At 38.4% G+C, this 23,387-nt stretch overlaps 1 protein-coding gene across 1 annotated transcript in view; it reads left to right on the top strand.

Moving 5' to 3' along the window:
* Positions 1–23,387, top strand: part of Ctnnal1 (catenin alpha like 1) — a 63,708-nt gene that overhangs the window by 31,355 nt on the left and 8,966 nt on the right. The window contains exons 8-14 of the mRNA XM_042695003.1: positions 2,252–2,338; positions 6,459–6,617; positions 9,338–9,430; positions 13,044–13,194; positions 18,320–18,357; positions 22,992–23,042; positions 23,135–23,289. Of these exons, the coding sequence (XP_042550937.1) occupies positions 2,252–2,338; positions 6,459–6,617; positions 9,338–9,430; positions 13,044–13,194; positions 18,320–18,357; positions 22,992–23,042; positions 23,135–23,289 (734 nt within the window). The remainder of the gene's footprint in view (positions 1–2,251; positions 2,339–6,458; positions 6,618–9,337; positions 9,431–13,043; positions 13,195–18,319; positions 18,358–22,991; positions 23,043–23,134; positions 23,290–23,387) is intronic.

The raw sequence follows: 23,387 nt of genomic DNA, 5'->3' as shown, positions 1-23,387 counted from the left end.
TTTGCATTATCTGTGTGATAGTATGTCTGAAGAATAAATTGGCTCAGTGTTAAATTTTAAGCTAACATTGAGTATTGAGTTCCTTATGATGGAGTGTTATGTTGGGAGTCTGATTCTATCAGTACTTCAACTTGCAACACCATCCTTCACAAGCACTCAAATCTCGAGTTCTGTTTGCCAAATGGACTTTTCATCCACTTTTCCCCCAACAGTTGATACTGAGTATCTTTTATATGCCAGGCCCTAGAAATATAAAGCTGAATCAGATAAAAAGTCATTCCCTTGAATTATTTTACAATGTAGAAAAGTCTACGTAGAGGTGAGACATGGGGGTGGGAGACAGAGAGGGAAAGAGAGAGGGAGAGAGAGAAGGAGAGAAGGGGGAAGGAAGGAAAAGACAGGAAGAAAGGAAAGAAAAAAGGGAAGGAAGGAGAAAGAAAGGAAAGAAGGAAGGAAAGAAGGAAGGAAGGAAAGAAGGAAAGGAGATAAGGTGTAGGTCATGTGTTGAGAGAGTTTGAAAGTGGGGACACATTTAGAGCGAGGAATCAAGTATACTTCATAAAGTTCTGGCATTTCACTTTGATTTACTCACACAGAGAACTGAATACTTGCTACCTGCTGCATTCTATGCCATGCACTATATGGATTCAAGTGGAGCAAATCAGATGTAACCCCAATATTCACGGGCCACCCATATGTCTAACAGGGAAGGCAGCTTGAAACAGACAAAAAGTAAAAATTCAAAAATGAATATGCAATAGCAAACTTGGATGGTTACTTAGAGAAAAAAAATTGAGTGGATTAAGAGAGGATTTAACTTAGATTAAGTGATCTGAGCTGGCCTTTGTGAGAAACAGACATTTATGTAATGTCCTAATGACAAATGGAATTTTGTGTTTTAACTGTGTTAATAGTGAAGGGATGAACAGTCCAGACAGAAAATAAAAGAGATAAATTTCAGACATGATTAACTTACTTTAAAAAAATAGGTTTTAAAAATTCATCTGTTTAGTTGAGGCTTATCCCAATAGACAGTTTATAGCCATACATTATTGGATGCAGCTCATACAATCATTGTGGTTTATTTTATTCATAAGACTATGCCTTAGATCTGTGGGAAGCAACTACAAGACAGTTTATGTAATAGAAAGACCTATGAATGCTTTTGTATCTTAGGTATTGGCATATCCCATAATTCTCTATTATTTCTGAGTGTGGTGGGGATGAATACATTCTGAACTCATCCATATTTACAGAAGAGGGCCATCATTGGTTGAGAACCAGGCAGATGTATCTACCCTGTGTGTGATCCTGACATAAACTGCTTAAAGAAATTAGATTCCAGAGATCTCAGATGTAGATCTTTGAAGTTGTCATCAATGTATCTATAATTCAAATGGAGATAGAAGAAGCCCAAATAAAATAATTCTGGGCTGAAAAAGCCGGGCGCTGGTGGCTCACGCCTGTAATCCTAGCTACCTAGGAGGCTGAGATCTGAGGATCTCAGTTCAAAGCCAGCCCGGGCAGGAGAGACAGTGAGACTCCTATCTCCAATAAACCACCAGAAAACCGGAAGTGGCACTGTAGCTCAAGTGGTAGAGTGCTTGCCTTGAGCTGAAGAGCTGAGGGACAGCGCCCAGGCCCAGAGTTCAAGCCCCACGACCGACCAAAAAAAAAAAAAAATTCTGGGCTGAATTAAGTAACAATTATTTTAAAGACAGACTTAAGGAGAAATCTTGAACTTCAGCTTTAGAGGAACTATGAACAGAGAAAGAAGCACAACGTGAAATTCCTTACATAAAAATGTATTGATTAAAATTAAATCAACTTGCCGGGCACTGGTCACTCACACCTGTAATCGTAGCTACTCAGGAGGCTGAGAACTGAGGATCACGGTTCAAAGCCAGCCCGGGCAGGAGAGACCGTGAGACTCCTATCTCCAATAAATCACCAGAAAACCAGAAGTGGTGCTGTAGCTCAAGTGGTAGAGTGCTCGCCTTGAGCTGAAGAGCTGAGGGACAGCGCCCAGGCCCAGAGTTCAAGCCCCATGGCCGACAAAAAAAAAAAAAAATTAAATCAACTTTTTACAGTTTGGGAAGGTGCAATGATTAACCAGAATCCTATTTTCTACTCTTTACTTTAAAAAGCAGTTATGTTACTAAAGTTTATTATAATTTATAGTTTATGTAAAATTAGAATAACATTTAAGAGATAAGTTAACCCTAAATATATACCATTTAAAATTTTTTAGCAAAGCAAGAAAACAAAAAGCATTGCTGAAGAACTGGAACTCAGTATTTTGAAAATAAGTCACAGTCTCAATGAACTTAAGAAAGAAGTAAGTATGTTGTGAAATCCAGCCTCAGACAATTCATTTCTAATTTTCATGTTATGTGAAATGTGTGAAATAGATGGATGTTAGCCTGTCCCTGAGCCTAGAAAATGGTTTAAAAGGTTCCTTCTGGCATTGTTAGTTGAAGCTAAGTATTTTAGTTGCTGAATTCTTAAAGCTTATACTTTCTTTCTCTTTCTCTCTTTCTCTCTCTCTCAGTTTTATTATAACAGCTAATATCTGGAAGCAATTTAAGTTTAATCAAGAGGAATATTGATAAATGGCTTTGGAATAACTACCAAATACTATTTAGCAGTAAAAAGGGACAGTATTAATATATTTGACAATATGGATGAATCACTGAAAACATTAAGCTGAAAGAAAAGCCAGGCACAAAAATATGTGTCTGTCTGCCTGTCTGTCTGTCTACCTACCTACCTATTTATATTATGTCCATTTAGAAAAATTCTGGACAAGTCAAAACAAATTCAATGCCACAAATCATATCTGTGGTTTCTAGGGGGCAGAAATGAGTGGATTTTTACTTCAGAGAGGGTGTGGAGGTTTGGGGAAATAATAGAAAAGTTCAAAATATTGATTGTAAGCTAGACACAAGAGATACATACCTTTAATTCTAGCCAGTTATTTGGGAGTCTGAGATTGGAAAGATTGTGTGGTTCAAGGCCAACCCATACAGACAAATTTGAGAGACCCTTCCTTAATCCATAGCCAAGTGCAGTGGTTTATGCCTATCATCTCAAGATATGTGGAAGGGTCATATTAGGAGGATCAGCACAGTCTGAGACTCTCCCTCCACAGAAGGAAGCAGGGCATGCTGTGTGAAACTATGGGGAGCCTAAAGTAGGCAAATTATCCTTGAGATGTGTGCCAAATAAAAAGTGAGACCCTATCCAAAATTAACTAGTGAAAACTAAGGCAGGAGCTATTGCTTAGTAGTAGCTCCAGCCTAGCAAGTACAAGGCCATGCAGAGAATTGAAAGTCATATAGGGGTTTATTTATATATAATCAGTGGACTCTTCTCATAAGTAGTGTTTTGGAACACATCTTGCCCATATATGTATATATTGTGTCCTGTTTGCTGTCTGTAACATAGTTAGCTGGTTGTAGTGGAGCCCGTGTAGCTTGCAAAGCCTGAAATACTTGCTTTCTTGGCTCTTTAGAGGAAATGCTCACCAATCCCTTCTTTCAGTCATAAAACACAATCTCAGTACAGAAATCAGAGTGTTCACTGCAAATGTACTCATCAGTATATCTTACCTCATTCAGTTGTAGGACTTGACTATTTCCTTCTCTCCAGCCCCACCTAGAACTTTTAGGGTGATGTGGTCTCTTTCTTTTTAACCCTTCATCTCCCATGATATAGCTGCTATTATTTATTTTTGCCAGGTTGTAACACAGGAAGAAGATAGAAAATTGGAGGGGGAGGGGCGGAGTTCTTGGTGACTGGTGCCCTTGTAAAGTGGCTTTGGGCTCAATAGTCATTTAAGGCTTTCTCTCTCACAGATGCTTTAGTGTGTTTGTCAGAGGTTCCCATGTGTCTTTTGGCCCCAATAATAACATTGTCATGTCATATTGCTCCCTCCACCTTGGGGGGCAGGGGAGGTTCCTGATGAGCTCCCGTCGGCTCTCTAGACAGATCCTTACAATAACCTCTCTTCTCTTATATCTCTAATTTAATGATTCTTTGATATTTGTGAAGTGTGTCATGACCCAACAGAATGAAAGGTCTTGGATATTTCTTTTATATATTATATACTTGGTAATCTGTTTTACATCTTAACTTGGAGCTGACACCTCTGTTGAAACCTCAATTTTTTTTAATTTAATTTAATTTTATTTGTGAACAGACTGTACAGAGGGGTTACAATTACATGGGCAGGATAATGCGTACATTTCTTACCAAGCATTGCAGCCTCCTCCTTTGGTTTACCCTTCACATCCCTTCCCAGCCTCCCCCCTCCCCCCCAATCCCAATCCTTCTCCTTCCCTCCCCTTCCCTCCCCCCCCACCCCCGCACCAACGTTGTAAAGCTCGTTTTGGACATGACAACTTGTACTTCTCATTGTTGCAACAGGTCCACCTGTATCCCTAAACAACTGGTTTTTCTCCATCTCCTCCCCAAGTTATACTGACATCAAATATAGTGAAAGCAGGAAACCTCAATTTTTAAACATCCTGTTATATATAAAATATGGCTTTCTCTGCTCTGAAAACAAGCCTACCCATTTTATTTCATCCTATTCAGTTTTTACTAACCAGGTGGAAATCCTCTAGATCCAGTGACTTCCATGAGCTTCATTTTCTTAGCTCTTATATGGGTATAGCCATGTCATCCTTGAAGAGTTTTTATAAGGGTTAAGTGAGATGATACATGTAAAGCTGCTGTCAGGACGTTGTACAGAGCAGAAGCATCGTGTTTGCTCTCTGCTTCTCTCACAATTCTTTTTTTTTTTGGGGGGGGGGGGGTCCAGTTGTGGGGCCTGAACTCTGGGCCTGGGCGCTGTCCCTCAGCTCTTCAGCTCAAGGCCAGCGCTCTACCACTTGAGCCATAGCACCACTTCCGGCTTTTTTCTTTTTGCTTATGTGGTACTGAGGAATCAAGCCCAGGGCCTCATGTATGCAAGGCAAGCGCTCTACCACTGAGCCACCTTCCCAGCCCTTCTCTCACAATTATTAACAAGCTATCCCAGAACCATTTGAAGAGTTACATGACTTTGGCAATGCACTCAGTCCCTATAGAACTGTATCATAGGCACAAATAAAGAGGTGACTGATGGTAGGTACTCTCTAAGGCCCTGCTGGTTAAACAAAATCTTTTTCAATTCTTATATGGTATTTAGTGTCTAAAGGAAAGTGAGTTTCAGTGCCTTTGTTTCTGTCTGTAATTATTACCACTTGTTTGCATGAATGCAGACAACCTTATTGTTAATTTTGTAGAAAATCCTATAATTTGAATTGACATTTGATTGCTTCCAGGAAAAAAGAAATTGCTTCATTCAAATAGGCTTAATTCACATTTTTTTCTTAAAACATTTTTGTTTTTAAAGCGATCTTTTTTCTAGGTAACTGTCACATCATTAGATAAAATAAATACAACAAAAGATTTAGAGATGAATAACCCCCAAAGATATTGAATGAGAGTGAATGTTTAAGATCTATTCCTCTCAACATGAAATAAAACCTTGGATACCCTTTTAACTGTTGTTTCTGCTGAGACCTAACTTGTTTTAGAGAGTAGAGTTCTGGATAGCAACTGTAGGTAGACAGATTATAATTCCCTGAAGCCAGGGATTGTAACCAACCTGTTTTGTATATCTAGATTCTAGTACAGTATCTGCCATGATGTAGATATTTAGTATCCTCTTATTGAATATCCAATTAACCAAGTCTCATAGTGATACCTCTTCAAACTTATACTAAAGACATCTTTTGCTTTTGTATATGGCCAGTACTGGGGCTTGAACTCCGGCTCTGATATATGTGCCAGTACTGGGGCTTGAACTCTGGCCCTGGGTATTGTCCCCCAACTTTTTTGTGCAAAGCTAGTGCTCTTCCAATTTTTGGAAGCACTTCCAGGTTTTTGGTAGTGAATTAGAGATAGAGTTACATGGATTTTTCTGCCCAGGCTGGTTTTGACTCATGATCCTCAGTCTCTTGAGTAGTTAGGATTATAGGTGGGAGCCACTGATATCTAGCTTAAAACCTCTTAATGATCAGAAATGTCAATATCACTTTCCTTTTAGTGATCTGAATATTGTACTCTTAATATTGTTCCATTCCCCACCAAATTTACGAGTAGCAGAAACATTCTTAACTAAGAGAGAAGCTATGTGGGAAAGAGCTTGATGACTAGGTCATCTATACACAGCAGTACTGCTGGTTCCAGGGGATTCAGAGATGAATAGACATGGCCCTGCCCTTGGGAGGACTGATAGGGTTGTCAGTACTACACAGTTTTAACCAGGGGAGAGGTTATAGCTGATCAAGTGGGGCTGCTTTGGCGACTTCCATTCTATAGTTCTTAATACAGCTTTTCATGTGCTTGGCCACAAAATCTTATTTTTTTTTTTCTGTCTTCCATCACCCTTCACCCCCAATCTGCAGCTTCATAGTACAGCCATGCAGCTGGCAGCGGATCTATTAAAATACCATGCTGATCATGTGGTCTTAAAAGAATTAAAACTTACTGGAGTAGAAGGAAATTTAGAGGCTTTGGCTGAATATGCGAGTAAACTCTCTGAACAGAAAGAACAGCTCATTGAGGTGAGTAATATGATTGCTTGCTAAAGAAATTGTAGTTCATAATAAAGTATCATGAGGGACTGTTAGGACAAGGCAGTTTTTGGTTAATTTATCTAAACATTTTTCTCTCTCCTTTGCTATTTTAAAGAGATAGTATAGGGGAAAAACAAAGGAGGAGGTAACAATGCTTGATAGGAAATGTACTCATTACCTTACTCACATAACTGTAACCCCTCTGTACACTATATTTACAATAAAAAACTTATTTAAAAAAGTGTATGATTTAACCACACAACAATTTGTGTGATTTAAACACAACAATAACACAGTGTTAGAACCCACAAATGCATTTCTTAATCTTTATCCTCATTGAAAGACTAGACTTTGGGGTAAAACAGTGGAGGTACATTGTATCAGTTTGTTTCTGCCTGGATCTGTTCAGACAGAAAAGGTACTCACATTAGAATGATCTGAAGAAGGTATAGTAAGTGAATGGGTCACAACTACCTAAAGAGAATGTGGGAAAACATTGAGTAACATGCAGTAGTTGGGGCTAATGATAACATAGCTGTGTCCAAATTAACAGAGGAGTTAAGACCTGGAAATCTGTTTGAGAATTCCCTTAAGAGGCTGTGGATCTGGGCCTGGGCACACAGAGAGCCTAAGGTGACCCTGCAGGGAAAGAACAAGGAATAAAGGCCCCTTCCCTCCTCACTTCTCTCCTCTGAGGTCAAACTTCAGCAGAGTTTGGACTTACGTCCTTGTGATGTGTAAAACATAGGTCAGTCTCCCAGGTCAAAAAGTGTTTTTGAGAAGGGAGGAAATTGGATAAGGAAGAAAGGAAAGAAGGAAGGAGGAAAGGAAGGAAGGAAAGAAGGGAGGGAGGAAGGTAGACTCTAGCCCACCATTTCTTCTTTGCTCCAATCTGTTTTGTATTACCTGTGTTCCAGCTGTCACTTTCTTTGTAAATTCAGTTTGCCTTGTTGGTGTTCTGAGTTTGCTGCCTAATGAAAATCCTGGATGTCTTCTAGTTTTGAGAAACTAACCATAAGCCATGTATACTTGTGTATGTATAAGGTATCCCTAGCCAACGCATGTGCAAGCTCACACATACTCTTTAGATCATTAGGACTAGCTTGTTATCCTTTACTTGTTACATAGCAGCCTAGAAAGTCTGAAAAACATTCTTTTTAAAAATCATTTTTAAAATTTTTATTTACTTATTTAGTCAGTTGTGGGGGCTGAACTCTGGGTCTGGGTGCTGTCCCTCAGTTCTTCAGCTCAAGGATAGCGCCCTATCACTTGAGCCATAGCACCACTTCCAGCTTTTCTCTGCTTATGTGGTACTGAGGAATCGAACTCAAGGCCTCATGCATGCGAGGCAAGCACTCTACCACTGAGCCAACTTCTCAGCCCCTGAAGAACATTCCTTAAGTGACTGTAGGCATGGTTCTGTTGAAAGATTTTATCTTATTACATGCATAAGCCAAATATTATGACTGTAGGGAAACTTGCTAATTTTAGGAATTCTGTAGAAATTCTCTTTTAATAGTAAAACAAGATTTTAAAATGTTTTCATATTCAGCTTCAGGGTTTTCAATAATTTCCTGTGTTGGAGGCTTTTTTTCTTATTATCCCACTCTTTCTAGCCCATTGTTAACTCTTAAGAATAGAAGTGTGTTTAACTGATCATGATGGGAAGTATTACTTGTTGATAAAAAGGTTGTGTAAGTTACAGTAACTTAGCTATATTAGTGGCTTTTCTGAGCCAGATTTCTTCATACAGACTTCATGCATACCACTCAGTCCTTTAAAAATTCCTTTTGGTCTTGAATTGGTTGCTCATGCTTGTAATCCTAGCTACACAGAAGGCTGAGATCTGAAGATCGTGGTTCGAAGCCAGCCTGGACAGGAAACTCCATGAGATTCTTATCTCCAATAAAATACTCACAAAACCGGGAAGTGGAGCTGTGGCTCAAGTGTAGAGACTCGCCTTGAGCAAAAAAAGCTCAACACTGGGCTCCAGTGGCTCACACCTGTAATCCTAACTACTCAGGAGGCTGAGATCTGAGGATTGCGGTTCAAAGCCAGCCCGGGTAGGAGAGACCGTGAGACTCCTATCTCCAATAAACCACTAGAAAACTGGAAGTGGAACTGTAGCTCAAGTGGTAGAACGCTCGCCTTGAGCTGAAGAGCTGAGGGACAGTGCCCAGGCCCAGAGTTCAAGCCTCAGGACCAGGAAAAAAAAAAATTCCTGCTGGTGCTAATTAACTTTCTGTAACCACTTTGCTGTGATCAAATAGGAAATAAAAGCAATATCCTATACTTTTTTTGGGGGGGGGGAGGGTCCGGTCGTGGGGCCTGAACTCTGGGCCTGGGCGCTGTCCCTCAGCTCTTCAGCTCAAGGCTAGCGCTCTACCACTTGAGCCACAGCGCCTCTTCCGGCTTTTTTCTTTTTGCTTATGTGGTGCTGAGGAATCGAACCCAGGGCCTTGAGCATGCAAGGCAAGCACTCTACCACTGAGCCACCTTCCCAGCCCTACCCTATACTTTTATTTCTGCTTTTTATCATAAAAATATTTTATGGCAATGCAGTATACTAATCATGTAGTATACAAATCCAATCAATTTTACTACATTTTATTTGTAGAATGTAAATTTATTTTAAATTATGAAGTGATCCTATGTACTCTGAAAGACGAGAGTGTACAAATTAAACTATATATATGCTTTTTTTGTAGACCTGCCGATTATTAAGACATGTATCTGGGACAGAACCTCTTGAAATAACATGTTTACATGCGGAAGAGACATTTCAAGTAACTGGCCAACAGGTATGATGATGGCAGGTTATTCCTCTATATTATTTCTTATTTGACAGTCATCATAGATGGTGAGGGAGGAAGTTAGGGTTCTGCATAACAAAGTTAAATCTACTGAGAAGAAAGATAATAGTATTTTTGTTAGTAATATGCTGGCACATGACTGACATTCCCTGGCATTATCTAGTTTTCTGCCAGACTAGAGATTGGTCCATCTAGAACATCTTAGGTTTATATCTATTCGAAACAAAGCTCTTTAAAATGAAATTGTAGTGTGTTTGAAAATAAAGTATCATTATGTAACAAGCCATAAAAATATTCACATATTTCTGACCTAATAATTCCTAAGGACAGAAGAATATTAAAAAATAAAATAATGTCGTGACATTTTCTTAAATTAGGCAAATTATGATAACTAGAATTATAGGTGTTGATAATGTTGTTAAAATGTTAAGTAAAACAAGCAGCATACAGATTTGTGTATATACTAGAATTGCTACCCTACAAGGTGATTATATGGGAATATGCAGAAATAAAAATTGTTTCCTTAGTTGATAAAGATTTTTTTCCCCTGAATTTTCTGTAGTATTACTTTGTCTCTGTAATTTTCACAAGCCTTTTAAAACTGATGTCCTGTTGAATACTAGCCTTGACAAATATAATTTAAGGGAAAAAGTGAAGAACATATTGTCCTTTCTGTTTTAGATCTTAAGCTCTGAAGTGCGTCTCTCCAGCGTTCTTGTTGTATTTATTATGGCCAACCAAAAGGACTGTTTTTAAGTTTCAATTTTATTCTTATGATAGAGGTTGCACCTTTGGATCCCTGGTGTACAGTTGACCTCACAGAAAGGAAACTAGACACTATGGAAGCAGGAGCTGTGTTAGAGAACTTGTATAGTGATAATCTGCAGAGGATCTCTGTTTACTAGGAGCAGCCAAGGCTTCAGCATTGGCCTGTCCACTTGCCTCCGGTACACACTTACTTCAGAAACACTGTATTTGAGTCTTATGCCATATGCCAAGAGCTTTCCCTAGATTTCCTCCTAACTTAAAATTCTGTGAATACTGCCATCCTTCTTACCCTTATTTGTATGCACATCATTTCTTCCTTTCAAAATTATCTTATGTTCCAATTATATATTGTTTATTTGTGTATGTATATATATATATGTAAGTATTCTTTCTTTGTTTCTTTCTTTATTGAACTCAGGGCCTAGGCAATATCACCCACTTTTTGTGCTTGAGGCTAGCATTCTACCACTGGATTATTATTATTATTGTTGTTGTTGTTGTTATTTTACCACTTTCCTCTTTTTTTTTTTTTCCAGTTGTGGGGCTTGAACTCTGGGCCTGGGCTGTCCCTCAGCTTTTCAGCTCAAGGCTAGCCCTCTACCACTTGAGCCACAGTGCCACTTCTGGTTTTTGGAGTGGGTTATTGGATATAAAAGTCTCATAGACTTTCCTGCCTGGGATGGCTTTGAACCATGATCCTCAGATCTCAGCCTCCTGAGGCATGAGCCACCAGCAGCTGGCTCACCATTTCCATCTTTTAAGGTGGTTAATTTGAGATAAGATGCCCCATTGACTTCCCTGCGCAGGCGGGCTTCAAATCTCACCCTCCTGAGTAGTTAGGATTACAGGTGTGAGTAACCAGTACTCAGCATAATTATATATTTTAAAATTGTTGGTCTCCCTTTATTATAAAGTGAGCCTCATGAAAACAGTCATTTATCTGTCTCATTCACAGCTGTTTCCCCAGCCCCAGGAACATGGGTGAATGACTATATATTTACCACTTGCAAACATGCATATTTATGTGAGTGTGAGTACTCCTATATAATAGAGACATTCCATCACCCATTAGTAATGCTGCTACATCTATATTGCACTGTCATATTAATTTCCCTCATAGCACTACCATCTTTTACAGTTACTTTACTTGTATACTTTGTATTGTTCTAAACTCCTACTAGAGTGTTAGTGGGATTCTCTCTCTCTCTCTCATTACCACCTAAAGTGATTTTGTGAATATTTATCGACACATGCTTGATATAATTAATAGCCCTGTCTATAAACCTCACAACCAGACACAATCAGAGTCTGTCATGAATGGGGGTGAAAGCAGTGGGAGGGAAAGGAGCTGCTACTCACATGCCCAGATGAGGTCCTGAGTTTTAACTAGCATATCTTTGTGCTAAAACCTGAAGCCTGTAAATCTCAGTGACTTAATCCAATAGCAAGTGATTTCATTTATATGAAGTCCTAGTTGGTGACAATGGATTTCTCATTTATTTGAAGTCTGGTGTCATGACTTCCTTCATCTTGGTGATCCAGGCTCCTCCCATCTTGTGGCTTGCCAGTTCCCTAGAACTTGAGAATCCCTGTTGAATCCTATGCATGGAATTGGGGGGGAACACTGAGGAGGAGCATGAGGGAGGTGTGCATGGAAGTGATGGCCCACAGTCAAATGGACAGAACTCAGTCACACAGCCATACCCCGCTTCTCAGGAGGCTGGGGAATACAATCTTGCTGTGTGTCCAGGAAGACTAAACAGATTTTGATGAAAACATAGCAGTCCCTTGCCACAATTCTTTCAGTTTATTCAGTGTATCTATTTAGCCTATCTGGTAAATATCTGGTGATATTTACAAGCGTCAGGATGATTACTTCACGTGTACTATGTGAGAGTCAATGTGACATGGTAAAGAGTATAGACTCTCAGCTGGGTAGATCTGAGTTTAGATGCCAGCTTTGCATATACTACTTATCCAAGTATCTTGGGCAAGCTCCTTAGCATTTCTGAGATTCAGTTTTGGCAGGTGCAAAATGAGAATAGTACTTATTTGAGAAGCTAGCATTTTTTGCACTTCTCTCTTCTTGTTCTTGTTCTTCTTGTTCTTCTTCTTGTTCTTCTCCTTGTTCTTGTTCTTCTCTCTCTCTGTCTCTCTCTGTCTCTGTCTCCTCTGTCCTGGGCCTGAACTGAGGGCCTGGGTGCTGTCTCTGAGCTTTTTCACCCAAGGCTAATAGCACTCTACCACCACTTCCGATTTTCTGGTTGTTAATTAGAGATAAGAGTCTCATGAACTTTCCTGCCCAGGCTGGCTTTGAACCATGATCTTCATTTCTTAGCCTCCTGAGTAGCTAAGCTTATAGGCATGAGCCACTGGCACCCAGCTTTATTGCTGTTTTTGAGAATTATTTTCTATCAAGCATTTGACATGGTATCTCAAGCATATATCTACCATGTTCTTATAGTTATGAAACATTATTACTACTTTTACTGCTATCTGCCATTCATTACTACTTCCACTACTACCCTTACTACAACCTCTTCTACTGTTTATAGGCTGAGGATGAATTATGCTGTGGAAATAACTAGTGAAACTGTGTTTTCCTTGAATAAAGTGCTTGAATGAAGATTTATATAACACACACCTGTTATAGGTCAGATTATAAGGAATATAGATTTTGTTCTGTGTCTCCATGTTACCCAACATGGGACTTCAGTGTGGAAATCACTTCTTGATTGTTATTTTTTTAATTGAATGCAACACTGCAGACTTAAGTTTTGTCTCTACTGTGATTCTGAGGACTGTGTGTTTTATATTTATATGTGTGTTTTAGATAATTTCTGCTGCTGAGACATTGACATTGCATCTGTCTAGCAAAATTGCTAAGGAGAACCTAGACGTATTTTGTGAAGCTTGGGAATCTCAAATTAGTGACATGTCAACACTGCTGAGAGAAATCAATGATGTGTTTGAAGGAAGACGAGGTGAGAAACTGTCTACCCATATTTATATATTAGTATTATTTTAATGTAACTATGAAGATTGTAATGTTAAGCCTTAGGTATAATGAATTATCTTGTTAATATAACCTACTTGAGTTGTGTTTAGACTAAAGTAGCTGCTACAGAAAAATGAGAAAAAATAGTATTTTAGCATTTATATAAGATTTGTTATATGATTTCTCTAAATTTACATTTTAGTTTTTTGGTTGAAATTAAACCATTTCATTTCTCCTATACTTCAAGAAAAATGTTATTACATAACATTTCTATAATACAGAAATTCTCTGATTTAATTGTCCTAAATTTATTCTAAATGAATGTAGTTATTTGATTTCTGAATTGCTTTCCTTCCACTTGGATGGAATCTCTTTCCTTGATGACTACATAAACTTGGACTATTGCCTGTGGTGGATCAGTCCATTGGCATTTCTACAACATGTAGCACCATACAATGGATACAAATGCCTCATTTTTACTTTTTATTTATTTATCCATTGTGGGGCTTGAACTGGGCCTGGACGCTGTCCCTCAGTTCTTCAGCTCAAGGCAACAACTCTACCACTTGAGCCACAGGGCCACTTCTGGCTTTTTCTGTTTATGAGGTGCTGAGGAATCGAACCCAGGGCCTCATACATACAAGGCAAACACTCTACCATTGAGCCACCTTCCTAGCCCCTACTTTTTATTTTAATATGAAGGAGTTTTGTTTATATCCATGTGTCTTGTTATTTATGTTTATATAATTTTATATGTTTGTATCAAAATATGATTAAAAAATAAATTGCCATTTAAAATCATACCACCAAGACATGTATTTGTTATTTTATTGAATATATTTAAATACTTCATATTTTTATAATACCTTCATAAGATACATGTTGATTTGCTGAAAACTTAGGGAGTACAAGACTTTGTAGCTATAACATAATCTGTAAAGTATAATAAAAATTACTATGCAAAATCTTTATATTTAAAAACTGTGAGCCACGCGCTTGTGGCTCATGCCTGTAATCATGGCTACTCAGGAGGCTGAGATCTGACAATTGTGGTTTGAAGCCAATCTGGGCAGAAAAGTCTGTAAGACTGTTATCTTCAATAAACTACTCAGAATATGCCCGAGGTGGTGCCGTGGCTCAAGTGGTAGAGCATTAGCCTTGAGCTAATAGTGCCCATAGCCTTGGATAGTGCTCAGGCCCTGAGTTCTCACCCCAGGACCAATGAAAAAACAAACAACAACAACAATTATGTAGTAGCTACTCTAAATGGCAGTATGTCATTTTAATACTTTCATGGGGTATTTACAGTGACATGGATTTTGATATGAGGCAGGTTTCATATATTAAAAGCTACGGTTAGGTATAGTTGATCCACATTTAAGGAGGAACGGTCACTTTGCTGAAGCAATCTCTTCATTAGGAAAGGAAGAGAAGTGACTTGAGAAGCCAGAGCACCTGCCAGTCCAGCTGTTCTCTTATTCCTATGGGCCAGCCCTCCTTGCCCTAGGCCTCAGTGTCTATGGCTCCAGTCATGAAGGCCTCAGGCTGGGTGCTCTCCAAGGCCGTGCTTAGTCCTTTGTGAGCACTATCCGAAGTTGGGCTATTTTGGAGCACTGAGCATGAAAGTACATCTTTGCTTCTATCCCCCAAGCCTCTCTGTAAAAGAGGAAATTTTCTTCTGAAACTTTTGTCATATCACTTCCAATACTGGGTAAGTTTTTGCTTTTGCTCATTAAAAATGGGACGTAGTTGAATTCCGATCACTTGCACTCTTTTTGTGTCCCTGGGCCAGCTAGATCTGAATTCCTCTGTTCTAGTCCCATGACCAAATGCCTAAGGTGCCTTTCTCTTTGTGTCTGGGATCCTCACTGTTTCTAAGCCAGGTCATTCGACTACCATTTTAGTCTTTTGATTCCTAAGAACAAAAGATTTATAATAGGTTCCTTCCCAGCCCTCCTAGTTTGTTAATCCTGAGTCAAGTTCTGAGTAGCAATTAGAATAGTAAATAGAAACCAATAACTTGAGGGATTGTCTTCTTATAAATATTAATTTCTTTCTGCCAAAAATCAAATAAACTCAAGTTGTATTTCTCCTTGAGGGATTGCTTCCTTTTTTTGGGATCTGAGTGATAATCACACTCTGGAGGACAGAACTAGATAGAAGTTGAAAACCAGTTTCTGAACTGCCTGGGTTCCCACACTGCCTGTGCTACTCATTAACTTAATCATTCTGTGCTTCAATTTTTTGCATATGGAAAATGGGATAATTGGGACATAAATACCTCATACCTCATGCAGTAGGTTAAAGATTAAGAAGTGCATTTGTAGCATGTTCTCAACACATGCTACTTCTTTTCTTATTGTGACTGCCAGTACATTGCAGTATGGACAATTTATGAAAAACAGTCTGTCCAGCTTTCCCCCTTACTCCCAATCTTTCCCACTTTCTGACACGCAGCTCTCCCTGTGTCCTTTCCCTCTGTTGAGGCTTTCGGCTTTTGGTCTCTCACCCTGTGCCCTGTGGAAGAGAGTCTACATTCGCTTTCTGTGCACACAAAGCTTTGCCCTTCTCTAAAAGTCTCTCTCAGTTCACATCTACTACAACATTTGTTCCTTTTTTTTTTCTTCTTTTTCTTGGATTCATCTTTTTTCCTACCACAGTTAACCTTTTTACAAAATCAACAAGGGAGATTCAGTGAAAAATAAAAACCTCAGACTACTAGTATCTGTATGGGTAAAATTATCAGTGTGATCAGTCAGAAAAGTATACAGCCATACAAATAACAGTGACTGCCATCTATTGGGAGTTTACTCTGTTTACTTTGATAAGTACTAGCTGTGCATTTTATTACATTTAAGCCTCTTAGTAACCCTGCCAGACAGGTAATATTTCCATATTTTATTTATAACTAAACTGATGTTTAAAGAACTTAATATGCCAGGGTCCCACAGTGAGTGAGTAACAGAACTGGGGTCTTATTGAATCTGAGTGATGCCAAAGATGAAATTTTTATCAACCACTGAAATGTACTCAAGCAGTTAAACTCCAGTCCATCCCTAAAGCAGTCTAAAGAGAATGAACTAATTCCATGAAAAATGCTTACCACTACAGCTCTGAGTCTTGCCCGCCTCCCTCCCACTCCATTCTAGACATGACAAGGAGATCCTAATCTAGGAAGTTCAGGAAGTATGGAGCAAGAACAAGTGATTGAGGGCCAAGAAACTGTCCTCTTGTTTGGGTCTATGGCTCATTAGCTGAGGATGGGGCTGGCTAAATTATAGAAGAGATAATTGGGTGTAAAAGTCTATTAATAATGGGGGCCTATGCATATTACCTGGGCTTTGAGCAGTTTCTTTGTGTACACAAGATAATTTGTCATAATGCTTACAATGTAGCAAAATGATATCATTTATTTTTATTACTTTGTATTTTTATCATCGTGTGACCTTGAAAATCCTGGAACGTCTATACTTTGTGTTTCCGTATTTAAAGCAAGAGAATTAGATTGGAACAGAGAAGGTAAATGTGTTTGGTATGAGTGATAACATTCCTCATCCTGGCTCCAAGACAGAAGTTGATGATTGATCCTAATATTTTTCACACACTGAGCTCACAAATGGCCTTCCAGCCCTCAGCAGAATATTCTGCCACCCACAGCGGACAGGCCAGAATTGAAATAGGAAAATCCTGTACTTGCTTTTCATTTACACAGCTCTTTGGTTTGTTCCCTTTTGTTGTTGTTGTTTTGTTTCGTTAGTTGTGGGGCTTGAACTCAGGACCTGAGTGCTGTCGCTGAATTCTTTTTGCAAGGCTAGCATTCTACCACTTTGAGCCATAGCTCTACTTCCTGGTATCTGGTTGGTTAATTGGAAATAAAGAGTCTCCTGGACTTTTTCCTGCCCAAGCTGGTTTTGAATCCCCATCCTCAGATCTCAGGCTCCTGGGTAGCGAGGGTTACAGTGCCCATCTTGTTACTTTTAAGTTGGATGGGAATAGACAGCAAAACAAGCAAATTCTTAAAAGAGGACTACAGGAAATTGAACTACCAGTGACAAATACTGCTAGGTGGATAGTAACGGTGGCAAACTAGATTATATAAAAGCTCTTTATTTCTCTCTACATTCTAGTTTCTTCAGCTTTGCTGTATCTTAGAAATGTGTTCCTGTCACCCTTCTTGGAGAGTAAATGTGAGCATTTCAGGGTTACTGGCTCTATGTAGGATCCCTAGGTTAGATAATGCAAGGTTACTTGCTGGTATTTAAGTAGTGTGCCTCTCTAAAGAGCATATGAAGACAACTTTTTACAGATATTATGGACAGGATTCAGACTCTGAATTAGACCATTGGTAAATTTTGACATTGAAGTAACCCAAGTAAATCAGGCTCTTTATGTATGAGAAGATTGGAGATGGGGAATGAAAATGCCTTTAAACTCGTTTTTCAAAATCTTACAATTTTGTTATCACAATTAAATCCCCTACCACTTCTGATATGACAAAGAAATGATTTTAATCATTAACTACTTCTAAAGGTTGATACTTAGCAATAATTCATCTTATAGATTAGTAATGTCCAACAGAAGTAGATTACAGAGTCAATATATGATGTAAAATTTTCTAGTAGAAATAAGAAAAATCAAAAATTAATAGTGATATTTGTTTTAATAATGTTTTTATTTAATCCCTGTTAATTGTTTTGTTTCATCTTACTATTCTTGGGGGCTGTCCTCTTCCCTAATGAGAATACTTATGAGGTTAGTTGTAAATGATTTGGTACTTGGAGAAAAGAAACTCCAGCATTGGTACTGATAAAAGAGGAATCTAGTTTCAATAGGAACATAAAGAACATTAAATGAAGTTAATTTTGAAGACATTTTGATTTTCTACCATTAGACTGGTAGAGACTGCCACCACAGGTGTACTGGAAATGCAGGTATTTACAGTCTTCATGTTTGCCAAGGAAGATAGGATTTTATTTTTGAATCACATGTATTTAAGAGACTAAATTATTAGAACTAAGGCATTAACATTCCTGTTTAATAATATTTTAACAGGTAAATGTGAATAATAGAAATACATTAATAAAAAGTGTTGTTATATATGTTATTTGTAGGAGAGAAGTATGGCTACCTTTCACTACCAAAGCCAATGGTAAGTAGAATTACATACATTTCAGAACGTTTTTATTTAGAATTTTAACTTTCTAGCATTTAAAATTTAAATGGTAGCTTACTGCTACCATTCTGTCCCTACATAGAAAAAAAAACGTTCAATGCATACTGTTCAGAGCTGTTACTCTGGGTAGCAAGCTACATGTGGTTCATATCGTGAATATTTGTTGGAAGTGGAGATTTGAGAGAATCAGTAACAGAAATGATGGTGACTAAGGCATAGTCTGATGCTACATATGGTTTTATTCTTCATGTCTTGGGTCTGTTTAGCAAGATTATGTTGGAATCATTTTCTGTAGACTAAGAATTGTTATATGCTTTCTACCTAGAGGAAAGCATGCTATATACATGGGGTGGAGGGAAGACAAAGATAAATTAGCTCAACTTTGGTCCTGGGATCCTTTTTAGGAAGTAAAATCCCATCTCTGACTGATAACCATGTGCTCTCAATCTTGTTACCCAGATGACACTTTGGTGATCCTAGCAATTCATTTGTAGACATCATTCTATGTGACTTATAGTTACTAATAACATGCAATAAAAATAGGAAGCAGAAGCCGAGTGCCAGTGTCTCATGCCTGTAATCTTAGCTACTGAGGAGGCTGTGATCTGAGGATCATTGTTCAGTTAGCCCAGGAAGGAAAGTCCTTGAGACTCATCTCCAGTTTTCCACCAAACACAAATGAAGTTTCTGGCTTTTTGCTTAGAGCTAGTGCCTAAACAAAAAAGCTCAGGCACAGTAACCAGGCCCTGAGTTCAAGCCTCTGTATCAGCAGCGCGCGCGTGCGCACACACACACACACACACACACACACACACACACACACGCACACGCGCACGCGCAGAAATTATAGCTAAAATAAAAAGAATCCATTATCAAAAAGGACTAGTCTTCTAAAACCATCAAGCCTAATAAGTCTTTTTTTTTTTTGTCAGTCATGGGATTTGAACTCTGGGCCTGGGTGCTGTCCCTCAGCTCTTTAGCTCAAGGCTAGCACTCTGCCACTTGAGCCACCGTGCCACTTCCATTTTTTTGCTGGTTCATTGGAGATAAGAGTCTCACAGACTTTCCTCCCTGGGCTGGCTTTGAACTCAGATCCTCAAGTAGCTAGGATTACAGGCATGAGCCACCAGCACTCAGTCCTAATAAGTCTTATATCAGAAGCTGAGGAAAAACAATGGACTGTGTAGAAGTAGCTTCTGGGAAAGAAGAAATTATGATGGTTAATGAGATAACAAAAGACTTATAAATTATATTTCATAAAACTATAACAAGCTCTCAATTGTCAAAGGAAGAGCACTTTGATGACTCATTTTTAAGATATCAAACATTTTATATGACAGGCAAAAACCAATTTGTTCGTCATTTAATCATTGACTATTTCTACAACTTGCTAGGCACTAGAATAGAAATGTTGCAAAAGATACCAGAGGATGAATTCTACAGGTGGGGATTAGAAAAAATATTTTACTTACTATGGTACTTCTGTTGTCTTGAACTGTCTGACATTCATTTGATATTTAGAAAATAATTTGATAATTTGTTGAGTCAATGAAAATTTGCTGGTCGCTGACGGCCTCGTCTGGACTATCTAACAGTTGAAATACAATCCAAGGCACATACATAGTTCAAATTTTTATAGAAGCTGTATTAAAAAATATTTCATAATATACTGTATTTCCAGAATATTCCAAATAGTATCACTTCAGTGTCACCAACATAAAACTATGGAAAACTTTTTTTTTGTCTTCTTAAGTCTTCAAAATCCAGTGTGTATTTTACAGAGATACCATATATTTTTTTAAGTAGAGAGGGGTTACAGTTACATAAGATATTGAGTACTTTTCTTATCGAACTTGTTATCCCCTCCCTCATTTTTCTCCCTTTTTCACTTCCCCCTATACTCCCACCAAGTTGTACAGATCATTTCCAACATAGTGTCTTGTGAGTATCACTGTTGCATTGGCTTCCCCTTTGTCCTTTGTCTCACCATTTTTTTGTTTCCTTTCCCTTCCCTAATTCACATGCACATATATAATACCCAGAGTACCAAAATCAAATACACTGGCAATGGGATAAACCATAGTGGGGGAAACACAAAAGAAAAAAAGAAATCAGGGGGTAATAATGCTCAATAGGAAATGTACTCATTACCCTACTCATGTAACTGTAACCCTTCTGTGCAGTATCTTTACAATAAAAATATATATTAAAATAACAACAAAGAAACAACAACAACAAAGAAAAATCTCTTGTGTTCATGTCTTGGAGTGCATTTCACTTAGCATCATCCTGTGTGGTCATATGTACATAGCTATTGAGCTATTCTGCTATTACAAATAAGGAAAACCATGAGACCTGTTTCTTTTGTTCTGACTTACTTCACTTAATATGACTTTTTCCAAGTCCTTTCATTTCCTTACAAATGGGGCAGTGTCATTCTTTCTGATGGAAGTATAGGAGATACCACATTTTATGACTGGCAATGTTTCAAGTGTTCACTTGTGATTAATAGCAACTATATTGAACAGTGCAAGTATAAACTCCTATAAAAAGAAAATGAATACAGAGAAGGGAGAACTGTTGACATTTAGCAGTGATGAAAAACAGATGGTGAATATCAGAGAACAGGCCCAAAGAGACACAAAGTAAAACTCCTGGGCCAGAGACAGTGACTCATACTTATAATCCTGTCTACATGGGAGGTAGAGATAGGAAGGTGGTGGGTCTGAGACTAATTTTGGGCAAAAGCACAAGACCCTATCTGAAAAATAGCTAAGGCAAAAAGGGCTGAAAGACTTGGCTCAAGTTGTGGAGTACTTGCTAGGCTCTGGGTTGAAATTCCAGCCTGGCTTAGATACAAAAGGAACAATGATGATGGGGGAAGGGAGGAGGAGGAAGGGGAGAGAAAAACGGAGGAAGAAGAGGAGAAAGAGGAACAACTACATCTGAGGACAAAGAAATGATAGCAGGAATGGGTAACTGTCTAGGCGATGAATACATGATAAAGCCAGTGCTCGTATTTTCAAAAAGGCATATTAGTAACTAGTGCATTTTTTTGAAGAGAGAATGTTATTTAATACTGACATGTCATTAGAAATTTTAATATAGCCAGTGAAAAGGAAGTCATAACACTACAAAGTGATTTTGTGGGTTTTTTTTTTTTTGAAAACTACTTCTAAGCCTTAAGCTATTCTCAGAACAGTTTGAAAAGTATAGACATAAATTCATCTATTTTTCTTTAAATCAAGTCAAAGAGATGACATTATAATAAGATTTTACTGTTCATAAGCAGATAAGGACAGGTTGGCTTTTTTTAATTGACATTTTTATTAGCATATGTTTGTATATAAGGGTGTTTCACTGTGACATTTACATATATACATACAAACGCACCAGTCAAACTCACTCCATAGGTCTTTCTGACTCTCCCCAGGTGTTTCATGAAACAATTTCAGCAAGTTTCATTATTCTCTTATATACGTTTATAAAGTACTTCTGTTCATTGTCATTCACCGTAACCTCAGCACTGGTAGGCTGAGGCAGAAAGAAGGATCATGAGGTCAGCATGAGCTACATGGAGACTCTGTCTCAAAGAACAGAGAGAGACAGAGACAGAGACAAAGACAGAGAAAGAAACAAAGAATTAGAAGAAAAAAAAGAAAGCTGGAGCTATAGCTTAGTGGTAGAGCTCTTGTCCAGCATGTGGAGACCCCGGATTTGATCCCTATCACAGAGAAAATGAAATCAAAACAAGCAAAAACACCACATAGTTGAATGGAACAAAAATGTTGTTGCACTGAGTAATGATGGAGCTCCTTAGCAATAAAGAATCTAAAATCAAGAATCATTTCATTAGTTGACAACAGCATAGCTAATATTTTAGAAATATTTTAGGAAGGACTGGGAAGGTGGCTCAGTGGTAGAGCGCTTGCCTTGCATGCATGAGGCCCTGGGTTCCATTCCTCAGCACCACATAAGCAAAAAGAAAAAAGCCGGAAGTGGTGCTGTGACTCAAGTGGTAGAGCGCTAGCCTTGAGCTGAAGAGCTGAGACAGCGCCCAGGCCCAGAGTTCAGGCCCCACGACCGGACCAAAAAAAAAAAAAAAAAGAAATTTTTTAGGAAGTAGATTTGGAGTATAAGTCTGAGTGTATTTCAAAATAGTGTCCACTAGGTGGCAAGCTTGATCACCTTATTAAATTGGCTTAACTTTTTAGGCAATCCCTTTATCCTTCATTAAACACTTTCATAAAATAACATAATTAAAACAACTAATTTAGTCGGGTGCCAGTGTCTCATGCCTGTAGTCCTAGTTACTCAGGAGGCTGAGATCTGAGGTTCATGGCTTGAAGCCAGGCAGGAAAGCCTATGAGACTCTTAACCTCCAGTTAATGAGAGAAAAAGCTAGAAGTGGTGCTGTGGCTCAAGTGGAAGAGCACTAACTTTGATTAAGAGGCAAAGCTCAGGGACAGTGCCCAAGCCCAGAGTCTGAGCCATAGGACTGGCAAAAAAAAAGCAACAAATTCGTGTGAATAAAATTTTATTACCAGTACTTAGACTATTGTTGTGTTTCCTTACAATTAAATTATCTTATTCTTTTTTAATTGTTATAGAAGAATAGTGCAAACCTGAAGTCATTGAAGCAAGACAAGCCTGACTCTGAGGTAAGACCTTTCCTTTTGTAACTGTGTTACATCTAATCTTTCTTTTATATAAGAAATGACAATGTTGTTGTAATTAAAATGTGTATTTGTAGGAGCAAGCCAAGATAGCAAAGCTTGGACTTAAGCTGGGTTTGCTCAGCTCCGATGCCGACTGTGAAATTGAGAAGTGGGAGGATCAAGACAATGAGATAGTTCGGTATGGTCGAAACATGTCCAGGATGGCCTATTCTCTGTATTTATTTACTAGGTAATGTGCTTACATTTTGGTCTTTTTGAATCAGTATATGAATATTCAGTATAAAGAGAAGTTGCTATGATAGGTTAAGGTCAATAGTTTTAGTATAT

The sequence above is a fragment of the Dipodomys spectabilis genome, unplaced genomic scaffold, assembly GCF_019054845.1.
Source record: "Dipodomys spectabilis isolate Male_0828 unplaced genomic scaffold, ASM1905484v1 ptg000006l, whole genome shotgun sequence".
Classification (NCBI taxonomy): Eukaryota; Metazoa; Chordata; class Mammalia; order Rodentia; family Heteromyidae; genus Dipodomys; species Dipodomys spectabilis.
The sequence above is the reverse complement of the archived record's forward strand: the minus strand, read 5'-3'. Positions and strand labels throughout refer to the sequence as shown.